At 38.8% G+C, this 26,917-nt stretch overlaps 1 protein-coding gene across 3 annotated transcripts in view; it reads left to right on the plus strand.

Moving 5' to 3' along the window:
• Positions 1-2,177: 2,177 nt before the first annotated feature.
• LOC149281365 (testican-2-like) overlaps positions 2,178-26,917 on the plus strand; it is a 58,855-nt gene continuing 34,115 nt past the window's right edge. For 2 of the 3 annotated variants that reach the window (XM_089499382.1, XM_089499384.1), the window contains exon 1: positions 2,178-2,354. In XM_089499382.1, the coding sequence (XP_089355508.1) occupies positions 2,178-2,354 (177 nt within the window). Of the gene's footprint in view, positions 2,364-26,917 lie in introns of all 3 variants that reach the window. The other variant, XM_089499383.1, reaches the window with a different exon arrangement.

The following is a 26,917-nucleotide window of genomic DNA, read 5'->3' on the forward strand; positions in this document are numbered from 1 at the left end:
CAACTTACCCTGCAGATGCCACTGGTCTCCCTCCCTGTTCAATTATTTAAATGTCCGTAAGAGCGACTTTATTGCCTTACTTTGTCAAAAGATATCAAAATAATTTACTTTACTTTGATTAGTTTTGGGCAAGTCCCATGTCAACATCAGCCAGAAAAGGTTGAGAGTACAGAATGGGTGGACACAAATATGCAGTCGTTCCACGAAAGCTTAAAAAAATAACCGTGCGACAGATCTTTTTATACTCTCTAGACAGAGCAGCAGCGGCACATACTTCTGAGTGAACAGTGGTCCAAGATTCAGCAAGCACCATGGGCAAAACTATGGCTGTAACACTATGGCTGTGTGCCTAGGCACAAGCAAAGCATAGAGAAAGATAAGAACAAATATCCAGGAAGAAGAACAGCTGCATGAGCACTAAAGAGTCATAAAAAAACTCCCATCACACATACATGTGTAGCTGGATTATTATTATTATCTGCCTTTGAGGGAACACTACAAACCAACCCTGATGTGGGATGGGGAGTCTTAAATTCATACGACGTCAATAGAATAGAGGCGGTGGTGTAGGTGCTTAACATATAAACCATAGGGCCAGAATAAGCCAGTATGTTCCAGATTGTTTCTTTCCAAACTTGACTAACCTGACATACGACCTCCCAACATTTCACATGGCCAATAAGGGCATAAATGCTTGTTAGGTGATGTGGTTAAAGATGTGGCTTTGGACAGGGCTTTACCAGGACTTATTATTCTTTAAAACATCTTTATGGAAACACTCCGCCTATCATACGCACCATCGTTTCGGCCACCATGTACGGAAATTTCTTCCATTTATTTCCACTGATTGAACACAGAGAAGGCAAAGAACACAAAGAAGATATAATAAAAATATCATCTAACTTAAAAATTATTGAGAGGCTGAGATGTGGACAATGGTTTGCTTTCGTTATTTCCTTTGCTAAAGATACCCAATCTCATTGTTTCGGTTGTGACGTGGTGATGTCACTATGCTTCTAGTGACATCACTACCTTTTTTTGTAAATGGCCCCCTTAAGGAGAATGCGGCAGTTCCTCTCAGCACAAAGTAATTATGGTGAGTGAACTGGTAAGCTGCGTAGACCTTATTAAACATTTACTTATAAAGCAATAACCAATTCCACTGTTCTGTAACAGAAGCAGGCACAGCATTATTCAGACATGTTGACACAGGCAGAAAGTGAGAATAAAATGTAAGATCTTGCAGTCTAATGCAGTTTCTCTGTACCTGTCTCTGGCGTACCCCCAAAGGAGAGCATTGCAGATAATATGGACTTCCACCGATTCATTTATGGTTTTATCAGTCAGTGGTTACAAAGTAACTATTGTTTGTGGTATTGTCAATGTTTGTGGTATTTATGTTTTACATATCCAATGTGTCATAAATAAAGAGTCATTGTGGCGCCAATTGGTGGAAGTGGTCCATTCAGTATGCACAGGCTATTAGTTGCTATGGAGACTACACCATTTGTTGAACTCATTTTATACCCCTTCTATATTTTACTTTAATAAATAATCAGTACCTTACAAAAAAAAAGAAAATATAGTTCACTATTGGACCAAATTCAGTCTCATTAAAACATTTAAAACCATATTTTCGTTTTAAACAGCAATAAGAAGGAACTGAAAGCATTAAGCTATACCGGCATGTGTGCATATAATATGAATGGTGTCTCCAGCCTATGGGTTTATAGTACGGTAGGTCCCTCCTAGGACCAGAGCTGTTGTATTCCTCTCAGCCGATGCAGTATGGCAAACAGATAATGTTAAGGATAGAACATATACCATGATTATAAAGACACGCACATCATATAGTGTTAGGCTTATGTGTAATGCACATTTCAGATCACAGCCTGTACCATTTCAGCAGGTAGCCCTTCCTCCTTTGCCCCTGCCTCCCCTCCTCCTGTGTAGCGTTCTGGCGCAGACTCCCTGCCCCCCCCCTCTCCTCCAGTCCGTGTGACTGCTGCCAGCTCTAGGTCTTTCTCCAAGGCAGCTGAGCGGCGAGTTTCAGCAGAGAGCAGCAGGTCTCCTCCTCCCTCCATCATCCCTCTATCTGGATCTGAGCATCAGCAGCCAGCCCAGGACCAAGAGCATCCTTTCTGCCGCTCTCCCCGCATCAGCCAGCAATAGCCAGGATGAGGAATCCGGGAGGATCCTGTCTCTTCCTCCTGCCCCTGTTGTTGCCCCTCGCTTGGACTCAGGGAGACGGAAAAGAAGTGGAGAATACAGGCAATTTCATGGAGGATGAGCAGTGGCTGTCCTCCATCAACCAGTACAGCGGCAAGATCAAGCACTGGAACCGCTTCAGAGATGTGAGTCCAGCCTGTGCTAGGGCAGAGGAAAGGGGGGGGGTGAACAAGGGCAGAGGAAAGGGGGGTGGTGAACAAGGGCAGAGCCGGGGTAACTAAACACAATACTGGGGAGGTTAAATGGAGGTAGGGCCAGGTGTGACTTTAGGGGTTCACAAGATGGCTAGTCCTAATTATATATAGGAAATACAAGGGTGTAAGAACTAAGGGCAAGTTGAAATAACATGAATGGTATATGTTTAAAATTCTGAGTGTTTAGGTGTAAGTGGTTGCATGGAATTAGAACCGGTCTTGGAATAAATGCAGAATAAATAAATTGCCTTTAGAATAGAATATCGCTTGAAATATGGAAAACCGGGCTATATGAGATGGAGAGGAGTGCATACAAATCAGAGGGTAATTGCTGGGGTATCTAGTGTAGGAGAGGTAGATGAGGTACAGTGTTGGCGGCGATGAGGTGGAAACAGATTACACGGAAAATAAATGCAGTGAAAAATGGTTGTTGGTCAGGGTGAACTAAGCCCATTTGGTGCATAATAGTTTGATTACTGCCCCCATTTATGCTAATATTGATTAAAGGCGTAAAACTGTGGGATTGGGGGCAATGATTACCCAAGTTATGATAAAATTGTTAACCATAGTAAATACTGAATATATATTCATACAAAGTTGGCAAATATGGTGGCATAGGGAAGGGCAGGTGCAGAGAGGTTTGTGTAAGGCTGCAGTTGATCACTATGCATAACTGTTCTAAGGCCAGGTTGGGTGATAAAGTGGTTTTCTTGAAGGGGTAGACAGAGGGGATACAGGCAAAATTAAACCGGGCAGGTATTTTCCCAAAAAGAGGTCTTGTGCAAATGGCAACACATAAACATTACATAAAACACATAAGTGTTGTGCTAGATGTGAACTACTGGTATGTGGGTCACTTCATGGGTATAATTTATGGAAAGGGCTCGTGGCCCTGACCTAAATAGTGTCCTAGACACTTATTTTCATTTTTCTTTGGATTAGATAAAGCTCAAAAAAAAAGTCTGTATCCAGCATGAGTGGAGTAGTACTGTGCATATCTGTTACATTGCAGAGTATTATATTGTGGTGTTTCTACACAATGTGATTATCAAGAATAGATGAACTATGATTAGGTGGGTAGGAAATACTAGGAGATTTATAACAGAGTTGGAGGTAGAAGAACATGCTACAATATTGCTTAAGACATAATTGCGTGACTACAATAAGCAGCTGTGATGGAGCTTGTATGGAAGACAATGCTGAAAGACACTATATAAAGTACAGTGTTGAGTGGATGGTTAAGGATTGAAAAATAATTCTAGAGCAGTGTAGACAGGATGAGCCGAGTAAGAGTTGTTCACTTTGCAGGGTCCAAAGTCAGGGACAGCTGAAGGTTAGACAAGATGGGGGAATATATGACAGAGAGACAGTGGTGAGAGCTAGAACAGGCTATGGTCAAAGCAAATTGCTGTGTGCTGCTGCGTGATTATTCTTGTGGAGTCTCTATTTTAAATGTCATACTTACAAACACATGCATTATGTTTCATGACAAGAACACAGTCCAGGGTTAGATAACATGAAGATATTTTTTAAGATACAATTCCATCACCCTCAGCCAGAAATCGGTTCGGCCAGACATCAGCCAGAGTGTGTAGTTCAACAAATGCATAAAGGTGGAGGGCTGGTCCCTGGAATAACAAGAATCCCTGTTTTTTTTGTTTTTTTTTTACTTACAGTTATCATGCATTGGTTACTAAAAAAGATCGAATATGAATGGTTAGATATATAGGTGAGATTGGGCCACAATGTGATCACCCCCCGTATGGGTTCACAGAAACACTGCCATTAATGAGTTGGGAGCAGGTAAGCGGGCATGATAGAGAAAACAGGAGTGCAGTTAGAATTGTCTGTCCACAGCCAGTGTAACAGTTTAATTTTATACACCCTCTAACAAATAATTCTATATACGAATACATGTACACACACAATATACAAGTAATAAAACAATAGCATCTATGATGGTAATAAAAACAATGAAGGGTCAATGAAGGGTCAATGGCGTAACAAGAGAAAAACAATATCCATCTCTACTAGCATCGCTAATGAAATCAGTGCAAAATGGAGTTAAGCTCCAGGATGGATATATACAAATTGTTTAGAGAATTGTGCTGGCAAAGTCTTTGGGGATTAAATGATTGCGTCCAGGCTGATTGTGGCATGAGATAGAAAATAGCTTATTATTATTATTTATTTATTTTTATAGCATTATCATATTCCACAAGGTGTCTTACATCATAGCCTTATCCAGGGTGAAATATCAGCGACAGAGCATTCATTTCTTAGCTGCCTGGAGTTCTGAAATCCTTCAGGCGGAATCTTCCCAGTTTATTGACGGCTCCTTTGAATCACTAACACAGGCATCTACTCTCCAGAGACACTTGATTTCAGTCTAAACAGCTGGCACTACATCATCACATATCATTATAATATTACATTGTATCTCATCATTTCCAAGCTGGATGTAAGATCAGAAATACAATCAAAACAGAAGCAAAAGGGGCAGCCTTAGAGAGAAAACTGTTCTGTATCCTCAGCTGCTGTGGACTACAATCATGCCCCTATAACGTTATGCCAAGCTAAAGCCAGAGGGGACTATGACATAAGGCAAATTTAATTAACTCTTTCAGCATGTAACTGATGTGCTATGAACTCGGGCACTCAGAGGATCATTATCTAATTTAAAAAAACAAACAAAACACATTATATATTCTGTATGTGGATTAGTTATAATATGTCAAAATACCATAATACTGTTTTAAACTGCAATGACATGTCTTGATTCGGACAATACAGCCAAACTAATATGTACAGTTACGGATCTCTTTACAACAAGCATGTGTACTTATGGCATTGGCATTAAAAGGGTTATTTATCTACTTAACTGACAACCCACTGTTTCTATTAATAATGATCTGTATTAGATCAATAATTATTTATCAGTTTGCGGAGATTCATGGGTAAGAATGTAGGCAATACCAATGGACAGACCTTTTATGGATTTCAGAGGGGAACATTTGCACATTAACGCAAACAATGTGCTCCTTATTCTACGAGACCCTGAATATTGCATGAGGTTCTTCGGTTGGTTAAATTGCCAAGAAATTGTCCCTTCTGTCTCCTCTGCATAATAAAGAGAGCACTATAGCTGATCAATGCTTCCCTACAGTATAGCTCTAGGAGCTTCAATATATAAACACAGGAGATTGCCTCTTGCCTACATTATTGAGCAGTCCAATTATAATGTGAAAAATGTCAATAAACCCAAAGGAGGAGGAAAAGGCTTGTACTTATGCAGTGTCTTTGCTCATTTGAATCCCATAAAGCATACCATGACATTTTTTCAAATTCCCCTATTTCTATTTATAAGCTACAAACAGGACTGATTCTTGAAAACTACCATTATACTGAATTTGCTGCCATTCAATTCTAGAGAAAAAGGCATGGTTGAGATTTCAGAGGACAATTCAGTATGTCATAAATGCAACATAGTTTTTTTTAGTGAGTTTCCAATATAGTACAATAGTTAAGTAGACAAGACACTACTGTACATAATGGGTTTTCCCAAAAGCAATCATTAAAAGATACCAACAATAAATGCATTTTAACGCCAATGGGTGGATATTAGCCTATTGCATGAATACTAATGATTTTATGTGGGACTAGAATATACCTGAGAATGATAATCTTTGAATATAAAAAACTGTTAAGTAATACAGTTTTGCACCTGCATAAGGTAAAAACAAATGGTGATTGGTCTGTTTTGTAGACTGTACCTCCAAAGGTGGCAATATAGTTTGTTTTATCAAGAAATGTTTTATTGATGTTCCAAGTGAAATTCTGTTAAGCAAACATTTGAATTGAAAATATGATGTATCATATAGTGTAAATAAATCCTATTTGCATAAAGTTTGATTCTTTTGCAATATATCCCACTTTAAACACAGCTACTGTAATTATGGCCTAATGAGACATACATGTTTAAACCAGATATGTGAATATGCTATGGGTTTGACAGTATGCACCAGTAACAGCTGAAGTTTGCAGTATTACAGGAATTCATTTTAAATTGTTTAGCATGATAGGTAGTTACATTACAGTAAATCATATACATTACTTACCGTGAGTTTATATATCCCACATACTGTAACATTGATGTCTTATAATTGGAAAAAGGATTTACTGTAGACCGAAAACTCAACTGAGGGCTATTCTTGAGTTGCAACTGACTGTGCATAGGCCATCTCCCATAGGCAATCGTTGATCGCCTCCTAAACTCTTTTAAAGACATGGCCCGTGATGCCGATCTCAGTGTTGCTGAATGCCTCGACACGTCATTGGTCATTAAGGGGTTACTGTAGACACACATCACTTATTCCTATTGACAGCAATTGGGAGATTGACAAGTACCAACAACAAATTTTCAGTAGTTTGTAGTCAGTCCCCATAAACTAATCTGACGGCATGCTACCGAATTACCATGAGAGGTAAAAACGTGGTTAGTAAATTGCACATGGCATTAGCGGAGATGTATATTCAATCCTAGTGATTATTGGCAGGTCCAGTATTGGTACCAGGGAGCCCAGCCAGCTGCCCACTGCCCGAGCAGCAGTGCCAGTTGGGGGGGGGGGGGATCATGGATCTCCCTCCAACTGGCTCAAAATGAAGGAAGCGCGAGTTCTATTCCTTCAGCCTTCTGCCTTAATTGCTCCCTGGCATTGTGTGCATCATACCCCAACGCTCACCACTGAAGCAGCTCTGAAGAAGCAAATCTTGGGGAGAAAAGGAGAAAGGGGATAGATGAAAGGGAGAAAGGGGATAGATGATAGGGTGAAAGGGGAGTGATAAAGAGAAAGAAAAGGAGCGGAAGAGATAAGAGAAAGGAGAGGATAGGGATAATCAGAAAGGGGATAGGTAATAAAAATAGAGAGATAGGGATAAATAAAGAATAGGAGAGATAAGGAGAACGAAGAGAGAAAGAAAAATGGAAAGGGTAATGAGAAAAGGGAGAGAGAGTGTTTTTGTATTTTGTGTGTGGCAAGTATGCGTTTTTGTATGTCCCAAATTTTACTGTTTTAGACCTAAAGGGAATATAATTATTCACTCCGGCACTTGTTAAATATTGTTTTTAATAAAGAAATGATAGTGTCCTTCGCCTGAGTCCAGCAATTGTGGTAATGTCTGCCACGAATCAATTAGTTGGTGTGTTTGTATGAGGGTGTCATAGTACAGTTTTAGACTTTGTTGGGTGTCAGTGTATTGTGTTAGAGTGTGTGGGGGTGTCAGTATTAGACCTGGCGTCTGCAAACAGCGTGTTAGCCTATTGTTTGAATGTGTGTTTGCATATTGTTTTATAGAGTGTATGAGGCAGGAAGGTGCAGAGTGACATGCAGAAAGCAAACCCACTGTGCAGTTAAAAAAAACTGTACAGAGAGCGGGGCAGAGCAATTACCGGTATTTCCAGTACCTAGGTGTGATGCACCCCGAGTACCAGGCTCAACTGCCGCTGTACAAGAAATAATTGCTCTGCACCCTACTCTGTATAGCTTCTTCACTGATTGATCCAGCTAGGCTTTATAAACATTGCCATCTATGTAAAATAATGGAGGAGTGGAAGAAAATATTCTTGCCTGGGGGGGGGGGCCACTTGGTCAAGTCTACCCCGATTATTGATGGAGCAAACAAAAATGACTGAGCCTACTGGAATAGAGCAACCACATGGCATGGTGATAAAATACCAATTTATTTAATTACTTTCACTTATAAAGAGAGACGCACAGTATTTCTGCCCCAGGGCTCACAATTGTGCCTATTTATAGAGCTTTTGAAAAATGAGCATTGCTGTTTTGATTGGCAGTTGAGATGTTCAGCTAACGACCTGGTTGGTTAAGATATTATGAGGCTGGCTCACTCCTGCGTCTTCTGATTCTGTCGCTGTGATGTATGACTGCTTCTTCCCGTTCTAGTATGTGCACACCTCAGCATGTATACCACCTGTAATAGATATATAGTGTATAGTGAATATAGTAAAATGAAGATCACGTGATAGCGGTCAGTCTAGACCAGCTGAATAAAAGCCATTATATACAAGAACATAGCAGGGCAGAATGTTTTGTTGTAGTGCTGAAATGGAATCTGGTTACAGACAAACATGCTGATAGTTGGCAATAAACCTTATCAAACTGTGTTTTACAATTGTGTGCTGTATTATCCTTTCAAGATGTTTCTCTTATGAGATGCACATGGACAAGCTGTTATTTGTCCACACATCTTTGCTACAATATGCAAAGGATCACAAATGGACCAAATAGAAATGTATCCAAACGAAATGAATGTCCTACATAATCAGTGGGTATGAGCTGGACACTCAGGTTATACGTCCTCTGAATGCTCTGGCAAAGCAGATATCAATGTGTTGTTCATTCGTCAGACACTTAAAGTAGGTGGAAGAAAGACTTCATCGTTCATTCCTGTGTTGAAAATCATGAACATCAAAAATGTTACAGGTATGATTGACATTCGATGAAAGAATGATAGACTCTTAGCTTCCTATACTTGCATAATTCCAATATAAAAGAATCCACTTGTCATAGCTATTGATATGCTGTTTTGAAATTCTCAAAGCTTTATTGTGATGGCTACAAGTATATTTCTTGTTTGTCTTTTATTTATCTTTTAGAAAACAAGTGCTTCTTAGGGAGCAGAGGATTTTCTTTAATTAATAAAAAAGGAAACCTAATTCACATCAAAAGTGTTGATTTGATGGTAGGTTATACTCATAATTCTCCTCCTGGCTCCTAGACGCATGTTTAAAACTCTGGAAAAAAGTAAAGCCATGCACTTGCTCTACTATTAGACCACCAAAGTCAGTGGCCATTCAGCATCCTGAAACAATACATTTGTACAATATATCTTTGCCTCTGGCCCACTAGACTATAATCTGAAATATAACTAGATCACTATGTGTAAATGCCACTGCATATGTACAAAATAGTCATTTGCAAACTACGTGCAAATGCTGAATTCACAAGTTGTAAAAAGTAAACATACCACACCTCACTAAATTCCCACAGTTGGCATTGGCCTGGCTCATCAAGAAAGGAGGAGTAGAAGCTGGAAAAAAAGCAGTCTCAGGCTTTTGGTCCTACATTCATGCACACATACATGTCTTCTGTGGCAGGATAGTCCAGCTTGGCAAGCCATGCACAAGCTGAGCCTAGGGTCAGGCTTTGCCATGGCTCTGCTTTTATTACACATTGGCTAGCTTGTTTCTGTTAGGTTCTTCTACATAATTTGGCATCGACTCTCAGGTATGATGTTTGTTTCTTGTATTATCATTTGATTTAATGTGTAGGCAGCCTTTAGCTCTCAAACTGCCAAACTAAAACTCCCATGATCTGTTGACAGCTATTTGTGGTCCAGTGTTATTGTACCTGACATTAGAATGGGTGAATGTATTTTGTGCTATTAATGGTTTGCTTTTTACTCTTTTGGCTCCTGCCACGATGGTGCTCAGGAGAGTGGAACTTCTTCTGTTCATATGGTCTAGATGGCAGTATTGTCTTCTACTCCTATTTCAATCTCTGCCTGTCTTGGAAGAGCAGGTTGGCTAGCATGCCTTAAATACTTCATAACAAGTGGAAATGGAAGGAAAGCATCTGGTGTGCGTTTCTGCACAGACTGTATGATTTATGCATTCTGAAAAAAACGGAGATGAGTTAGACTATTGGATCATGAACAAGGTTTCAACAATACTTATTCAGAAATTATATATTCCTTCGCCAAGTATACTCTTTAACTACAGGGCAACTGGTGTACTGCGTGTATGCCGAGTTATGGCTCTGCTAAATAAAAATGGGTAGGTGAAAAAATATTTTACACAGATTATCTCACTGTGATATTTATGATATTTTGAAACATCAGGGGATGGAAACAATACATGGAATTATTTACCCTGTTGACAAGGGTTGAGTCAAACATTTTTTTGACAGAATTCTGTCCTCTAAATATATTTTTGTCTCTTGTAACATTGTGATACATGAAAAAGACCCCGATCCAGTAAACTGTAGCCTATGATAATCCTTTCATTACACCCAGTTCTCCAAAAAGAAATTACAAAAAAATGTCCTATGCTTCTTAAATAGAAGAGTGATTTTTTCCATGATGATGTCACAAATCCTGTGCAAGAAGTACACTGTATTTACTTATCACGACTCTTAGAAAGATTACTAAGATTACTCTGACTCAACCTTTATTATAAACCAGAAAAAAATAAAATGTCAAGAGACAGTTACATATTTGTTTTTCTTCCGTCTATCATGCCTCATGGCACATTTGTTTTTCTATTTTTTTCCCTGTACTTCATTGATAAACCCACCACTTGGTTTAAGTGGTGTTACACTACTCTTTAAGGGTGAATGGCACTTTTATTATGCCCAGTCTTATATAAGAGAGCACTGGTCTGATTTATGTGACAACTGAGAGTAATCTCAAAATTACTTAAAATGATCCTGCCATGGAAAAACAACAAGGGAGAATTTTAAAGTTAACTCAAACAAAAGGATGGCATACCTGAAAGAGTTTGGTAGGATCATGCCTTATTCTTGACATATTTCCAGTGATACTGACCCCTTATTTACCAGTTTTGTATGCATAGTTTTTTTAAATAGTTTTTTCAACAATGTTTGAGACTGTAGTATACTCTATATTAGAAATACAGATTTGCTTCTATTTAGAATGAAGGGGATTTTACTTGCTGAGCAAAAAAAAACAAAAAACATGACATTAAAATGAAGTAAAGTACTTTACTGTTAATGAAATATATAAAAAACAAACTTAAAAATACTGCTTTAAGGGATTTAATTTTTCTGGGGGTGGACCAGCTGTCTGTTTGGGATGGAAAGTTTTTGATACTGTTTTTCATCTCATACCAGATATTTAATTTGTGTACGATGGATGACTCAGTACAACAGGATATGATAACAAAAAAGGTACAAAATGAAATACTACTTTTGATAGTGGCTGAAGGTTATCTTTTGGCTTTACATTGTACATGTACACTGGCACTCATATTTTGAAATCAGTGTGTTTACTAGTAAATAGACCCTCTGGTAATCGTATTTAACAAAATGTACAAAAATAACAAGGGTTGTTGATGGGTCAATGTAAGAAAGTCGTACCAACTTCTTTTATTTTGATTAACTCATAAATAACAGGCAGAATATAGGTCCAGAATGGGTAAACAGGCAGTTTTTGTCATTAAATGGGTACTCCTCTCTTAAGTAGTAGTTACCTCAGTACCTCAGAATCGCTGGATGTCGTATATCTTGATTTTTCCAAAGCATTTGATACGGTGCCACATAAAAGGCTGGTACATAAAATGAGAATGCTTGGGCTGGGGGAGAATGTGTGTATGTGGGTAAGTAACTGGCTCAGGGATAGGAAACAGAGAGTGGTTATTAATGGTACATACTCTGAGTGGGTGACTGTTGCTAGTGGGGTACCACAGGGGTCAGTTTTGGGTCCTATTCTTTTTTTGGGTCCTATTCTTTTTAATATACTTATTAATGACCTTGTAGAGGGATTGTATAGTAAAGTATCAATCTTTGCAGACGATACTAAGCTCTGTAACGTGGTTAACACAATAGAGGACAGTGCACGATTACAAATGGATCTGCATAGGTTGGAGGCTTGGGCTGGGATGTGGCAGATGAGGTTCAATACAGATAAATGTAAGGTTATGCACATGGGGAAGAAAAATCCAGGCTGGGAATATGTATTAAATGGGAAAACACTGGGGACGACTGACATGGAAAAGGACTTAGGAGTTTTAGTTAACAGTAAATTTACCTGTAGCGACCAGTGTCAGGCAGCTGCTGCTAAGGCAAATAAAATCATGGGGTGCATCAAAAGGGGCATAGATGCCCACGACAAGGAAATAATTCTACCACTGTACAAGTCACTAGTCAGACCACACATGGAATACTGTGTACAGTACTGGGCACCAGTGTACAAGAAAGATATAGTGGAGCTGGAGAGGGTTCAAAGACAGGCAACCAGAGTAATAAGGGGAATGGGAGGACTACAGTACCCAGAAAGATTATCAGAATTAGGGTTATTTAGTTTGGAAAAAAGACGGTTTAGGGGGGACTTAATAACTATGTATAAATATATAAGGGGGCAGTACAGAGATCACTCCCAGGACCTATTTATACCCAGGACTGTATCTATAACAAGGGGACATCCTCTATGGCTGGAGGAAAGAAAACCTTCTTCTACACCAGCACAGATGGGGGTTCTTTACAGTAAAAGCGGTGAGATTATGGAACTCTCTGCCAGAGGAAGTGGTAATAGTAAACTCAATAAAAGAGTTCAAAAGGAGCCTGGACGTGTTTCTTGAAAGCAATAATATTACAAGTTATGGATATTAGATTAATAGGGACAGAACGTTGATCCAGGGATTTATTCTGATTTCCATATTTGGAGTCGGGAAGGAATTTTCCCCCTGGTATGGGGCAATTGGCATCTGCTTCATAAGGGTTTTTTTGCCTTCCTCTGGATCAACACAATAGGGACACAATATGTATATAGGTTGAACTTGATGGACTTTGGTCTTTTTTCAACCTTATGAACTATGTTACTATGTATTAAGAGCTCCTTTTTCATTGTTATCCAAAGGTGCACAAGAAAGAATGAATCTAGTGGTGCATCTCCATTCAATTTAGAACCATTTCTGTGGGCAGAGTGTGGGAAGGCATTAGGTGAAACTGAAAGGTGGGAGGGGTGGTAGAACCCCTGAAAACTATACTAGAGGATTGTAATGTTACTTAAGTTAGAATAGATGTGCATTTGTATATTGATTCCATCGATACACGTGAAGACCCCAACACTTGTACCTGAATGCTCAGTCTTGTGAGCTAGAATACACAAAGTTCCAACATTTACACATGTTGATAATCCAGATCTGACCACTCTGGTCCTCACCCAGAAATGTCCACATCACCCCAGATCATCCACTCTTTCCACTCAGATCCCCCAAACACAAAATTTAGTTTATTCAATTTTCGTAAACACTACCGAGATCTAGAATTACAACTCAATTTACACCTGAAGATGGACATTATTAGCCCAGTGGTTATGCTTGAAATCATTAATTCTTCCAAATCCAAATAAATATGCTAATATTATCTACCGTCTCAAAAAACATAAATTTTATTGTGGTAACAAGTGCCTACTCTCTATTTTATACCAAAGACATAAGTATGGTAATCTTAAATAAAAAAAGATGTACAGATTTGATTCAAGGATATATCTGAAAATAAATGTTTTACCTTTAGCCAGGATGTTCATAATTTTGAAGGGCCAACCATCTTAATCTCATTCAGCGTGTGTGCAATGTACAGGAAACGCGTTTTCCAAAGTACCTTATTTGCCCTGATTATAAGATGACCCCCCCCCAAAATTTGAATATTAATTTAGGAAAAAAAAAAAGAAAAAGTCTGAATATAAAAAAAAACAAACAATCTGTGTTCCAAGAAAATGAGCACAACAAGGGTGGAGTCAAAATTTTTTTGAGAATTTGGTCATCTAAATATATTTTTCTCTCTTGTAACATTGTGATACATGAAAAAGACCTCAATCCAGTAACCTGTACCCTATGATAATCCTTTCATTACACCCCGTCGTCCAAAAAAAATTATGAAAAATCACACAGAAAAAAAAAGAAAACTGCCTTTGTAACAGATTAGGAAAGAAACTCTGTTTAATCCCATATATGCCACTCTGCCTCCCTGACATGCATTTTAACCCCTATTTGCCACTCCCCCCAGGTATGCCTTATACCCCCTATATGCCACTCTGCCTCCATGATATGCCTTTTAACCCCCATATATGCCTCTCTGCCTCCAGAAAACCATTGAACCCCCCATTTTAACCCCTATTTGCCACTCCCCCAGGTATGCCTTATACCCACTATATGCCATTCTGCCTCCATGATATGCCTTTTAACCCCCATATATGCCTCTCTGCCTCCAGAAAACCATTGAACCCCCCATTTTAACCCCTATTTGCCACTCCCCCCAGGTATGCCTTATACCCACTATATGCCATTCTGCCTCCATGATATGCCTTTTAACCCCCATATATGCCTCTCTGCCTCCAGAAAACCATTGAACCCCCCATGCCACTCTAAACACCCCCCCTCCCGACATACCAGTGCATCCCTTTACTTGTGACCTGTGTTCAGACACCCTGGACGTCTGTGCGATGCAGACCTCCGCTGCTCGTGGCCATAGAAGCCCCGGCGGCGGCGGCGCCGGCAGCAGTGGAGGTTGTCCATGCACATGCCGCAAACATTCACTGTCTTTGGGATGCACACAGACAACCTCCGCTGCTGCCGGCACTTCTGCCGGGGCTTCTATGGTGGAGCATCGGAAGGTCATGTGATGCCAGCGCTCAGTCATAGAAGCCCCCAGAGGAAGTACAGGCAGCAGCAGAGGCTGTCAGAGAGGATGATCCGGGTCCTCTGCAGGGCTGCGGGGGATCCGGATCTTAGTCTTCCAATCAGACCAATATTTGAGCATTTGCTCTGAAAAAACCTTGTCTTATAATAGAGCAAATACTGTATATTCAGACAACCTGGTCAGTGACTGCTATTTGATCACTTTAATCCTCACGTGTGATTGGTGCTTTAGGCCTCAACTATTTATACATTAAATAATAAGATTATGGTGAGTGAAGTAATAATAAGGTACAGCAAAGAATGGAAGCTGTTGGTGGCATTTAAATCTATGTATCTAATCCTCCTCTATGACATTGCAGCAATAAATCTGGAGGCAGAGAGTATGTGTTAAGGGATTGACTGCAAATGAGCTTTCAGAATTTAATACTTCAGTTTAAAACATTAAGCGCTCTACATCTTTATAGCGTTCACATGTTCCATTGCCTAATCTGTAGAAGTAAGGGGTTTCTCTTAGCTAGTTCTCATTTAGAATTTGAAATGAAATGGTACAATTTTAAATTGCATGACACATTGAAGTCATCAACATTTTCTGCCAAGGCACATTAATTCGCAATGGCATGTATTCCAACATTTAATATGGTTAAAGGGAAACACATTGGTTTCAGGGGATATTTGGGTTGATGCCAGAGGAGCCCCCTGCAGGCGACCAATAGAGTAGTTTGCACGACCCTTTAACTACTGATGGCGAACCTACGGATTTCCGCTCCCGTTAACCCCTGCGATGCTACGTACACAGGGCCGGGCTTAGGGGTGTGCGACCTGTGCGACCGCACAGAGCGCCATGGCAACAGGGGCGCCTGCCCGGGACTTAAATTAAAACATAGGTTTTTTTTTTACTTTTTTTAAATCCTCCATGTTAAAGGATGTTAAAGTTAAAACAAAAAAACCCCGATGCATTAATTTAAGTCCCGGGCAGGGGCACCAAGCGGTTGCTCGTGAAGTTTTCACTCTCCCCTCACTCTCCGTGACTCTGTCGCAGTGCCGGCATTTCATGCCGAGCACCGAAATATGATGTCGTATTCCGGCGCTCAGCTGTAAACGCCGGCACCGCAACGGAGTTCTGTAAGTACATAAGGTATGCTAGAAGGGGAAGGGACCAGGGAGATTAGTAAACGAAGACGAAGATTCTTCGTGTTGTGTGTCTGTCTACGTTTTGCCTCCACCATGTTCGTATGTTCGGTATTCGTTCTGAACAACAAAAACGCACACTTCGTGTTCATTTTCATGTTCGCCCGAATACGAATGCACAAGTCTAGTACTTATGTGTCACGCTATACTGCTCTCCAGTCCCTACCCAGCTCCTTAGAATTGCCTTTGCCTGTAGAAAGTTTCCGTGCTTGTGATTGGTAAAAAAAAACAAAAAAAAAAACAGATCACATGGTTAAAAAAACAGGTCACATGCACAGAAGTACATCGATGGCCTGAAGCTGGCCCAAGCAGGTCTGCAGCATGCTTCATTAAAGCCGCTGTAACAAAAGTAATACTGTTTTGTATGTTACATACAAAGAAGACCATATCTTCATATTCAAAGACGACAGTGGCTTATTAAGTATATATATATATTATATATATATAAATTTACACAGGCCAAATACAGGAACAGCAAGGAAGCAAGCTGAATTAAATATAAAGAAAATAGCAGGCTTCCATGTCCTCCTGTTTCATTATTGCTAACCATCTGCAATGCAACTTATTGGAACTGCTCATTAAATTAATATTTCTTAGCAGCTATAAAATTAAAATAGATATTGAAAGAATGTTTTTTTTCCTGTTTAAGGTCAGACTATGGATTCACTGCCAATGTAATAATATATGTGTGAACATAAATAGCAGAATGACTTAGGGAAATAAAGAAGACAAATGGGCCGACCAGTCAATAGTATCCAAAAAAAGACTTGCTGTTTTAAACAAACACTCTTGACCTTGTGTTTTTAGATGTCTTCTACTTACATTTCAATATATAAAATAAATAACAAACCAACCTTCATGTTGCTTTTACATTTTCATGGGGCAAACGGTTATTCCTGTACCTGTATAGGTTTTCTACCTATGAACAGCACTCTTCCATGGTGAGCAGTCTAGTATTGAAAGCATTAAAAGGATATTTTTACTTGACACCCCATTAAAGAAAAACGCTAATTAAAGTACACTGTGACAACATTGTGTTGACATTTGCAGGGATATAGTGGAGTAGTTTGCCACAGCGTTAATGCAAATCCCAAGCTATGAGTATAGGGTTAACTGCACCTTTAGCACAGCAGTCGGCAAAATCTTTCACTTTTGATTGGAGGCATACCTACATACAATACTTTGGCATTAAGTTACCCCAGACACACAGTACCTTAGTCTAAATTAACTTTATATCTAGATTGGCTGAAATTAAAGCAGAAATGCTTAAATGGCCCACATATAAATTATCAGGGACCAGTCGAATCGCTAGGGGGGCAGAGGGGTGTTAATTTATATATGTTTTGCAAATATTTGTGTGCGAGTATGTATTATGTATATATATGTTTTCGAATTGCCCCCCCTTTTTGCTGGAGATACCACTGTTAGGGATTGGAGAAATAAATGTGGTTAACATTACTGTATAACCAAAATACTGTTCTTTTTTACAACACTTTCTGTCTTATCAATAAACAGGTTTTTGTTAACAGATGTCAAGCAGACATTCATCATTTTATACATAAAGGCAAAAAAGACAGATTATCAAAGGAATCTGTCACAGTCCACAATGAGATTGAGTATTCTACCTGTAATACATTGTTGCTAAGTAGCAAATTTAGCACAAACAAGTTATGTTTCACCTATCCTTTGGGAAAAAAGTTTGGATGTGTATAGAAAATAACTACACAAGTCAGATAAATTAGATACTACCAACAGCATGTGCTTAATGTATATTTGCAGTATAAGTTTGAAACTCTTACCCTCAGAGAGAGTTTCACGAGCTGCCCAAATTAATTTGTGAGTATATTTAATCTTTTGATAGAGCTTTACTGAGATCTTTTCACCAATTGGTAGAAACAAATGGAATCCACATATATAAATATAAATAGTTGCAAGTATTTATTTTTATATGACAAAGGAATAATAGGTATAAATGTTATTTAATTATAAATATAAATGTAATTATATAAATTTTTTCTTATTTTCTACCATTAACAAAATGTAGATCGCATCTATCACTTTCATGTGGTCTGCGATTACAGAGATGAATAATTATTGTAGAAACACAATCTACAGAACATGATGTTTTCAAACTGATATATGTACATTGTATACTTGCATGACTGAGTTAAATATGAGTTTAATATGTAAAGAATAGAGAATTTTCAATATGCAATGTATGTTTCAAAAAAAAAAAAAATTTACAGATTAAAAAATACCCCTCCAGTACTTTAATATGCATTCTTCAAAAAGTAATAAAAAATAAGACATAATTGAGACAGAAGCAGTTGCCCTCTTCCCCCCATGGCAGCCAATCATTGGCACGAAACTGCTTCCTTTAAAATCAGTAGGGACCATTTTGCAACCCCCCATATATTCGCAAGGGGACCCCATAAAATTGTAAAGGGATCATACAGCTTTATAGGTATTAAAGTGCATAGGATGGCTGGAGGGTCCCTTTAAATAAAGCCCATACTATGAAGTTTGCATGGAAACATTGGGTAACCATTGAAAATCCACCTGTTATATTTATTATAATGAGTCCTCTTTTACAGTGTTTGCTAGATTTCTAGCCATAGAAATAAATTAGAAGCATTGGTTTGTTACACTTTCTGGATTATCATTTTGTTCACATCTTGCAAAGTCGGCAGTTAAATTATTAGTTACTTATTGTAGAGTTAAACAGTCCATGCCAGTGGTTTTTGGTTGTGATTTCATAAACAGCAGCCATGGAATGCATGCAACTTAATAAAGAATATCTTTTGGTTGCCCGTTTAGTGTGGTTTCAGAATCACTTGAGCTAAATGTTCTTTCCTTCTGAGAAGTAGTGAGTGTATCTCACATATGAGATAATTAAATTAGATTACGAGATAATTTGACATAATTGGAAACAGAATATTACATAACACTCCTGATAATGATACATATAAGCATGACTAAGATATTTCCTCTAAGATAAAAATGATACACCAGCTCATACTTGCACAACTCAACTGCTGAGAACATTGTGTCAACAATCATTTCTGTCTACATCCAATGTTTTTGTTGGCTTTTCATGAAACTATTAGGAAGTTCAAACACTTAGCTTGTTATGCCCTCAAAAGAGGATGGAGAAGAGAGGCCATGCAAGTAGGATACAAATTTATTATAATGTGAAAACAGATGTCAACAAATAAGGCATTTTTTAGACGTGACTGGTGGAGGAATCTTTTCCAAAGCCATATTGACACCATGGATACTATTCATCTTTTTTTCAGAATATTATTGTCACGTACAAGTAGTTAGGAGACACCGTGGTCAGGTAGGACTCCAGGACAGAACAGGTATAACAAGCCGAGGTCAGGATTCCGGAGAGCAGGATAGTCGTATAACAGAGCCGAGGTCAGGATACCGGAGAGCAGGATAGTCGTATAACAGAGCCGAGGTCAGGATTCAGGAAATCAACGAAGTCAGACAAGCCAGGATCATACACAGGAATATGGAATCAGGAAACGCTATCTGGGCACTAGCACAAGGCATAGACAACCAACAGAAGGCAAGGTCAGATAGAACTGAAGAGGTTTAAGTAGAAGCCACAGAGGAAGTTTCAAATCTCCCGCCAAACCTCATGACGTCACTTCCAATGTCCGGGAATCACCACCATGATGAGTGTGGCGCAATCTCCCTTCATATATGCCTGCAGTTCGGGAGTTCACCACCAGAGGGCGCGTGAGTGCCGAAACCGGACACCGTGTTCCAGGAGGTCTGCCTCTCCTGCGCGGCAGTCCAGTAGATGACGGCGGAGGCGGCACTGTGTTGGAGGGAGGTCTCCCTCTCCTCCGTGGCGGCTCCGGTGCCCGTGCGTTGGAGGGGGGTCTCCCTCTCCTCCGTGGCGGCTCCGGAGGTCGTGCGTTGGAGGGGGGTCTCCCTCTCCTCCGTGGCGGCAACGTGGGATCTGGGGGCAGGTAAGTAACAATTATATGGTTTATCAAAGAGATATTTGGGTTTGACCTAGAGATCAGGGTAGACAGCAAACATTCCAAGTCTAAAAGATTAAGACAGCGTGTTAGGACAGGCACCTTAGGATCCAATATAATTTGTTTATATATATATATATATATATATAAAAAAAAAAACAATCACACATAAGGTCAAACTAAGATACTGGATGTCAGTAAACGGACCTGGAGCATCCAATGTAATGCATTTGCATGGGCATTGTTCATATAGTTGAATGTTTCTTAACACGTTGGGGGTTATGAAGAAGCATTTTGCAGAACAGTGTAGTCAGCCTAGCAACAAATTAAATGTTGTGTAGATTACACAACAGTGTTTAACTCACTGAAGGCTTTGTTGCCCCTTTAAAAAGAAGAGGTTACTTCTCCCATAAAGGCTGTTGATATGGTTGCAGACATTGGAATTATTATTAAATCACTGATTCCAGCAGTAAATGGTTTTGTTAGTTCTTCACCAGAGTGTAATTTTGAGCCTTCCTTTCTGGACATACAAATCTTTTTGCTAAAGGCATTTTACAAATCTTACTGGACAGGGTTTGTTTTTGCTGCGTTCATTTTAGGGCAATGAATTTCTATTTGGAATTATATTGGGGGGGGTTCCCAAAGGAGGAGGTCCCTAACATCTTCTGGCCTGGGTAAGCAGGCACTGGCAGATAATAGGCATATGTAGCCCCATGGAGCAGGACTAGAGACCTAGAGTTAGGACGGTCAAAGTGGTGTAGCAGCAGAAGTAGTAGAGCACTAGGCCTGGGCAGGCAGACGCTGATAGATGATAGGCACATGCAGCCCCATGGAGCAGAATTGAATTTTGACAGAGCATAAATCTCCCACCACACGATTATGTAGTCCATATAAGCACATGAACAGGATTTGTCCATTGTACGTAAGAAGCCTTATTTGTGTGGATTAAAATTGTTTCTCTTCTGCAGCAATCTGTTCAATGGGCTGCTCAGAACTCATGAATAAACCATGCTTCTTACTCTTCATAGAAGACATATGGCTTTTACAATCCTAGTAGGCTGAATGAAAATCCTCTACATTTATATCAAATGCCTACATCCAGGATTAACAGTTTATAAGGGCAGAGTAAAACTAGAACTTAAATATGACTGGAATTTAGAATTAGTATTATTTCATTAAGCAAATGTACTCTTAAGCTGATGAGGTACGGATAATAACAATCATGAGACAGCTGCTATTGTTATGAAGGTATCTGCACTTTTTTTCAGCAGACTATAACACTGTAATATATAGAGAAAATGCATTCATCTTTGGTTTCTTAGAGCTGCAAATAACATGCTTCCAGAAAACCGGACTCAGAAGGGAAGCATTTTTATACTATGGTGTGTATGAGTCACAGTCCAAAGTGACTGGCAGAAATAGATACATTCGTACAGCAAGACAATTAACTAATAACTTCACTTTTCTGTGCAGGGAGCAACACAGACCAAGTTTTCTCTCAACAATATATAAATTGTATCTTCAAGCACACTTCCCTGCGTAAAGATCTTTGCTTTAAAGCAGCATAATGAATTGTGAGTATTGTGATTCAACAGTGTCCACGGGATCTCTTGGGGTTTCAGCCGACTCTTATTGCAATCTGAACTGTATTTTTATCATCTATAATCGTTGTTACAAAAGAAATAATCCATGGTACAGTTCCATAAAGCCATAAAATGAGAACCACTCGCGCAATATTAGTACTGGGCAACCCTCAATGTTTCAAAACCCTGAGTTGTAGTCAGGGCTAGGCAAAACATAATTTTGCCACCTCTGGCTCCACCCCTCCCATTTTGCCACACCCACTCATACCTCGCTCCCACTCCTCCCCATAGTGACCGTGAGCCACGGCCGTGCTTACTGAATGACCGCGGCCGGCAGCTCATGGCTGCAGCCTGCACTGCCTGCCTCTCATCAAGTGACTTCTAATGAAACTGGTACAAACACATATTTCAAGAAGGATTTAAGAAATTATAAATCTGATGTTTTAAAACAACTGGGATTGTTATTACTGTATCAGAGGCGAGTCACTGGTAAAATATAGGAAGCTTCAGTTTCATACTGAAAGACTGTTGACAAGTCTAAATCATGTATAATGTACACACTTCTAGGGTGGAGCACAATAAAAATCCATCAAGGGCACCAGGGAGAATGGTGTTAGCAAGTCTGTTTCACTAAGAAGTAAAAGTATGGTGCATTCAGCAAAAAAAACCACAAAATTTCTTTAGTGATTAATGGGGAGGCTAAGAATAAAATTTGCTCTTGATTGGTTAATGCCAGATTAGCCCCCTGCCGGCGACCAATAGAGTTGCTCTTACACACCTTTAAATCCTGGCTCTATTTTACAAATTCTCGTATTAACTCCCAGTTGATTCTTTGCATGCTTATTTTGCTCAGTGCATTGGGAGGGAAAACATGCTATATACCACAGGAGGGCTATAGAATCATCTTAGAATATTAATCTCTGTAGCACAATGTAAACTATATAAAAATCATTTTTAAAATATATTTATTGAAGAGTTTGTGTACTTGCTAAACTTTGAGCTGGCACAATCAACAGATGAAAATATACGTTTACAAAATGGGAATTTAATTGGTCATCTTAAATAATAGCAAGCAACAAATGCTCGAATCCGAAGGGCAAGCAATCACCACTGGCAAGGACACGCATTATTATAGCAAAATAAATGACAGCGTATATTAGTGTAATTTGGAATGGCTGGCATGCAGCATTACTCATAGCTACATAGATTCTATAATATTATATAGAATGTTATTAAGTCTTGTAAGCTTTTGTCTGTGTTAAGTTGACTAGTAGTTTAAGAATATCATATGTACACAAAGTAATAGATCAGCTAACACCGATAACACTGTACTGTTAGCTATGGTCAAGCTTCAAAAAGCCATCCCTTTTAGGTCTTTTTAATATATAAAGCCATTTAGAAGCTTCAAGTTTATTATTATGCCACTGAGGACATCAGTTCTCTTAAATTTGTTTCCATAAGTCATGATTATCAATTTCAAAGTCAGCAATATTAACCATTCAGCGGTAAACGAAAAAAAAATAAAATTGTATATTTATCATCACAAACCTGGTGAGGCAATCCTTTCATCATGCACATAATGGAAGTTTGAGAGATGTTCATAATCTACCATTAGTGTATATTTACTAATTTACTGTAAGAGATTGAATGCCACAAAGGTATACTCTCCTTTGTAATGGAGTCTGCCATGTTCATTTTGGGTGAAAATTAAGACAATTCCACTTCTTCAATCAAGCTGTGTCTCTGCAGAAAGCAGTGACCACAATGCTGCTTAAAATGTGTCAATTTGTTGTCATTTCTGTTTGAACATATATTTTTCTCTGTATTTGTACCTGACTCCAAAGGATCCTTTATGTCCCCAATCCTTCTCATCTGCCCATCTTTCTCCTATCTCCTCTATTCAAGTCAAGCCCCTGTCTTTCATCATCCGTCTTCATTTTCCTATGGTTCTTCTCCTTTTATCTTGTTATTAAAATTACCAGTTGCTGTTTGTCTTTTAAAAGCGAGTGATGGTTTCTTTAGAAACACATGAAGAATTGCATTTAAGAAAATATAGCATTATGAAGATCAAAAATAAATCACTTGGTAGTTTCTGTAAGCTTTACAAATATATTATAGGTTAAATAGTATATTTTTTGGTGAGATACATGTGCAACAATCAGAATAAAAGGACTGCAAGAGATCCAAAATAATATACTATGTAGCATGATACTTGTTCTTCTTCATCTTACCATGTTTGACAGGCCACGGTGTGTCCAGAACTATCTTTAATACAGCTGACTGCAATTGGGTCTTTAGTAACCAAAGATAATTATCCCTGTTTGTCATCAGTCCTGATTCCTACTAGAACTAGGATAGTTATTTTCAGCAGTTGCCTGCAGATAAATTATCTGCTTTATGGGACCTACATTTCATACGCATTGCACTGTTTTATGTTTGTTTGTTGTAGGCTAAACAGTAATGGGGACACCAAGTAATGTGCTCCTATTTACAAACCATGGAGCTGATTCTTGTCTCCAAAATGAGAGAGCTCTTCTATTTCAACCAGAAAGTTTCTTGCTTTCTGAAAACATCCTACTCATGAGGAGTGGCTCTAGATTTTAAGGACTTTGATTGAAAACATTTAGGAAGGAGAAAAATTCCTTTATTTTTTGAAAAAAACAAATAATGCTAATGTGCTGCTACACTTTAATATTTGCTGCTATGCTATAATTACACCGATAAATTTGTGCAAGTACCAATAACACTGCCCTGAACATCTCTTACATGGCAGTTGGCATGGCACAGAGAAGACTATGTGAGAGGTAAACATGAAGGAGCTGTTTGAGAGAGGGTTTGACCCGGTTACCCCTAGTTGCGGTCCATAAGGCCCTCACTATATCTTCAATACTCAATACTACTTTGTCAGATTTGGTATGTACCCAGGTGTGTCTAAAGATCAGCTAGGACCCTGAGCATTTGCCCAACATGCCTATGTGATATATTGTGGGCACTCTGTTTGCTCTTTTTTCTCTCCCTCCGGGTCAAAGTCACCTGAGCTTAAGAGGCAAGAAACGGAAATTATCTCCATTTAACTACCTTGCATTTTGTTTGTGAAAAGCTGGTATTTACAATGATGTTTGTGCCACCCTACAGTGGTAAAAGGCACTGTTTTTTTTAATTTTCCTGGATTACTTTTAAGTTTGATATATGACAAGACCTTTCACCCCCTGTAGGACACCTATAAAGGATAGACCCAGCAGGTTTTAAGATGCCTTCTTGTCATGGATGTCCTAAGCAACTTATGATATAAATCCATATTTTGTTTTATCTGCCCTAAGCCAATGGAAAAGAGATGTTTTTCCCTCTGCTTGATGAATGTTATTGTTTATGCTGTCCAAGGTTCATTTGCAAAATTGCTCATTAGAAATCACAGCATAGTGTACAGCACGACCGCTTTTACAGAATAGAAAATGAAATAATTTAATGCAAACTGCATGGCAAGTGGGCATTAGCTTTCACAATCATTACCCAGGAAATGAATTGTAAATTCCAAAATCAGTGACTGTTTTTTTCTTCATATTTATTCATTGAACTATGTTTTAATATTTTATTTATTTTTATCACATCTTGCCTACCATATCTGTGACAACGCTTGTGGAACTCATTGATGGCTGTGGGTGAATCCACCATTAGTTTATTGGCCAATATCCCATTTTCTGGACTGCTGGAAACTAAAGATTTATATGCACAAAGAAAAAGAAAATACAGCCTTCCATGGGTGAAATGTCAATAAAACCACCTATCTGCAAATGTGGGCAGAATACGATGAGATATCATGGACAAGGGTAGGCTATAGGCTTTGTAGCAGACATTTCACTGGTGTTCATTGTAACTGTCACCGGTGTCCTAATACAGATAATATACTAAAGCATGAATCTATCTAATCTATATATCATGCTAGCCAACAGTGAAGGAATATAAAAAAAAAACAAAAAAAAAACTACAATATGCTTATACATCAAACTTGCAGACATCCAGGTAAACATGAAATTTAAGAAAGATAAGCCTATCATTTGCTTTCATTCCTAAACCTGATATTTAATCTATAATATTAATTTGTACAGTACATGCTCTCCTTGTGTTTAAATTATCCCAAAGACATGACTCCCACTTTATAGACATGACCTAGGTTTTAAGAAATGTTTCATCATACCCTACTCTGTCTTATTCAAATGTTTTCTGGTGAAATATACTTATTCCATACATTCTGAATCCTGATATAACAGAGTTTTTGTATGCCATTATAGAGAGATAAGACTAAGATCCGAGATCGGTACTCGCCAGATGGCACAACATTATTTATGTCTTGGTACAAGGAAAAGTAGAACTTATATTGTGACCTTGATTGGTCTGATCTTCTATGGTTGAAAACATGAGCATCATTGTTGCTGTGGACAGATCTTTCCCCATTTTACATTTTTGGACATCAATTTTTGCTTCACTGCCCCAGTTTAATTGAAATATAAGCAGTATTTCCATGTATTACATGGTGATTGCTAGTCGATGCCCTGAATTCTGTTAAATAAATCATGGGTGCTGGTTATGTGCCTACGCACAGATACCTAGCTTTTCCCTCCTTTAGTGTGGGTTTGCCATATCTGTGCCGGGGAAGACCTACTAGACAGACAAGGCTGATGATGAAAGAAAAGAAATACTATGCAGGACACAGGTATCTTAAACCCAGTGTCCTTCACTGACCACCCAAAATTGGTCACTACAGCCCTTTGAAATGCTGTTAATGTTCTCTACAAAAAAAAAAAAAAAAGTTGAATGCAGAACATCTGCGACAGTTGCTATTTTTGAAACCTTAATAGAAAGAGAAATAATATTTTTTCACTGCCCAGTAAACCAAGAGCCAAGGACTCTTTCCTATAAACCCTCTAGTATTCAGGGCACCCATCTCTCTGTTTTGGCTTTGTGAATGAATGAATGAATGAATGAAATCATCTTTTAGTATGCTTGTTTTGTCCCTGTGTAACATCTGTCCACAGGGTCTGGATGCTGCAGTATTAGTAATCATGACAAGGGGTGAATGATTATTGATTGTGATGAAAATGCCATTTTAGACAGGGATAATTCATTGTTGTATTCTTAGTTCTGACTGCGGCGCTTACCTCTAATTTGTCTTTTCCCAGATGGATGGACCTAGCAACAGAGACAGCCGATGTCTGCTTAGAGACAGGTGTCTGCTTAAAGACACAGTCGCAATGTATTTATTAGACTTGTGCA

This window comes from Sceloporus occidentalis, unplaced genomic scaffold, assembly GCF_023333645.1.
Source record: "Sceloporus occidentalis isolate IW3139 unplaced genomic scaffold, rSceOcc1.0.p SCAF_134, whole genome shotgun sequence".
Classification (NCBI taxonomy): domain Eukaryota; kingdom Metazoa; phylum Chordata; class Lepidosauria; order Squamata; family Phrynosomatidae; genus Sceloporus; species Sceloporus occidentalis.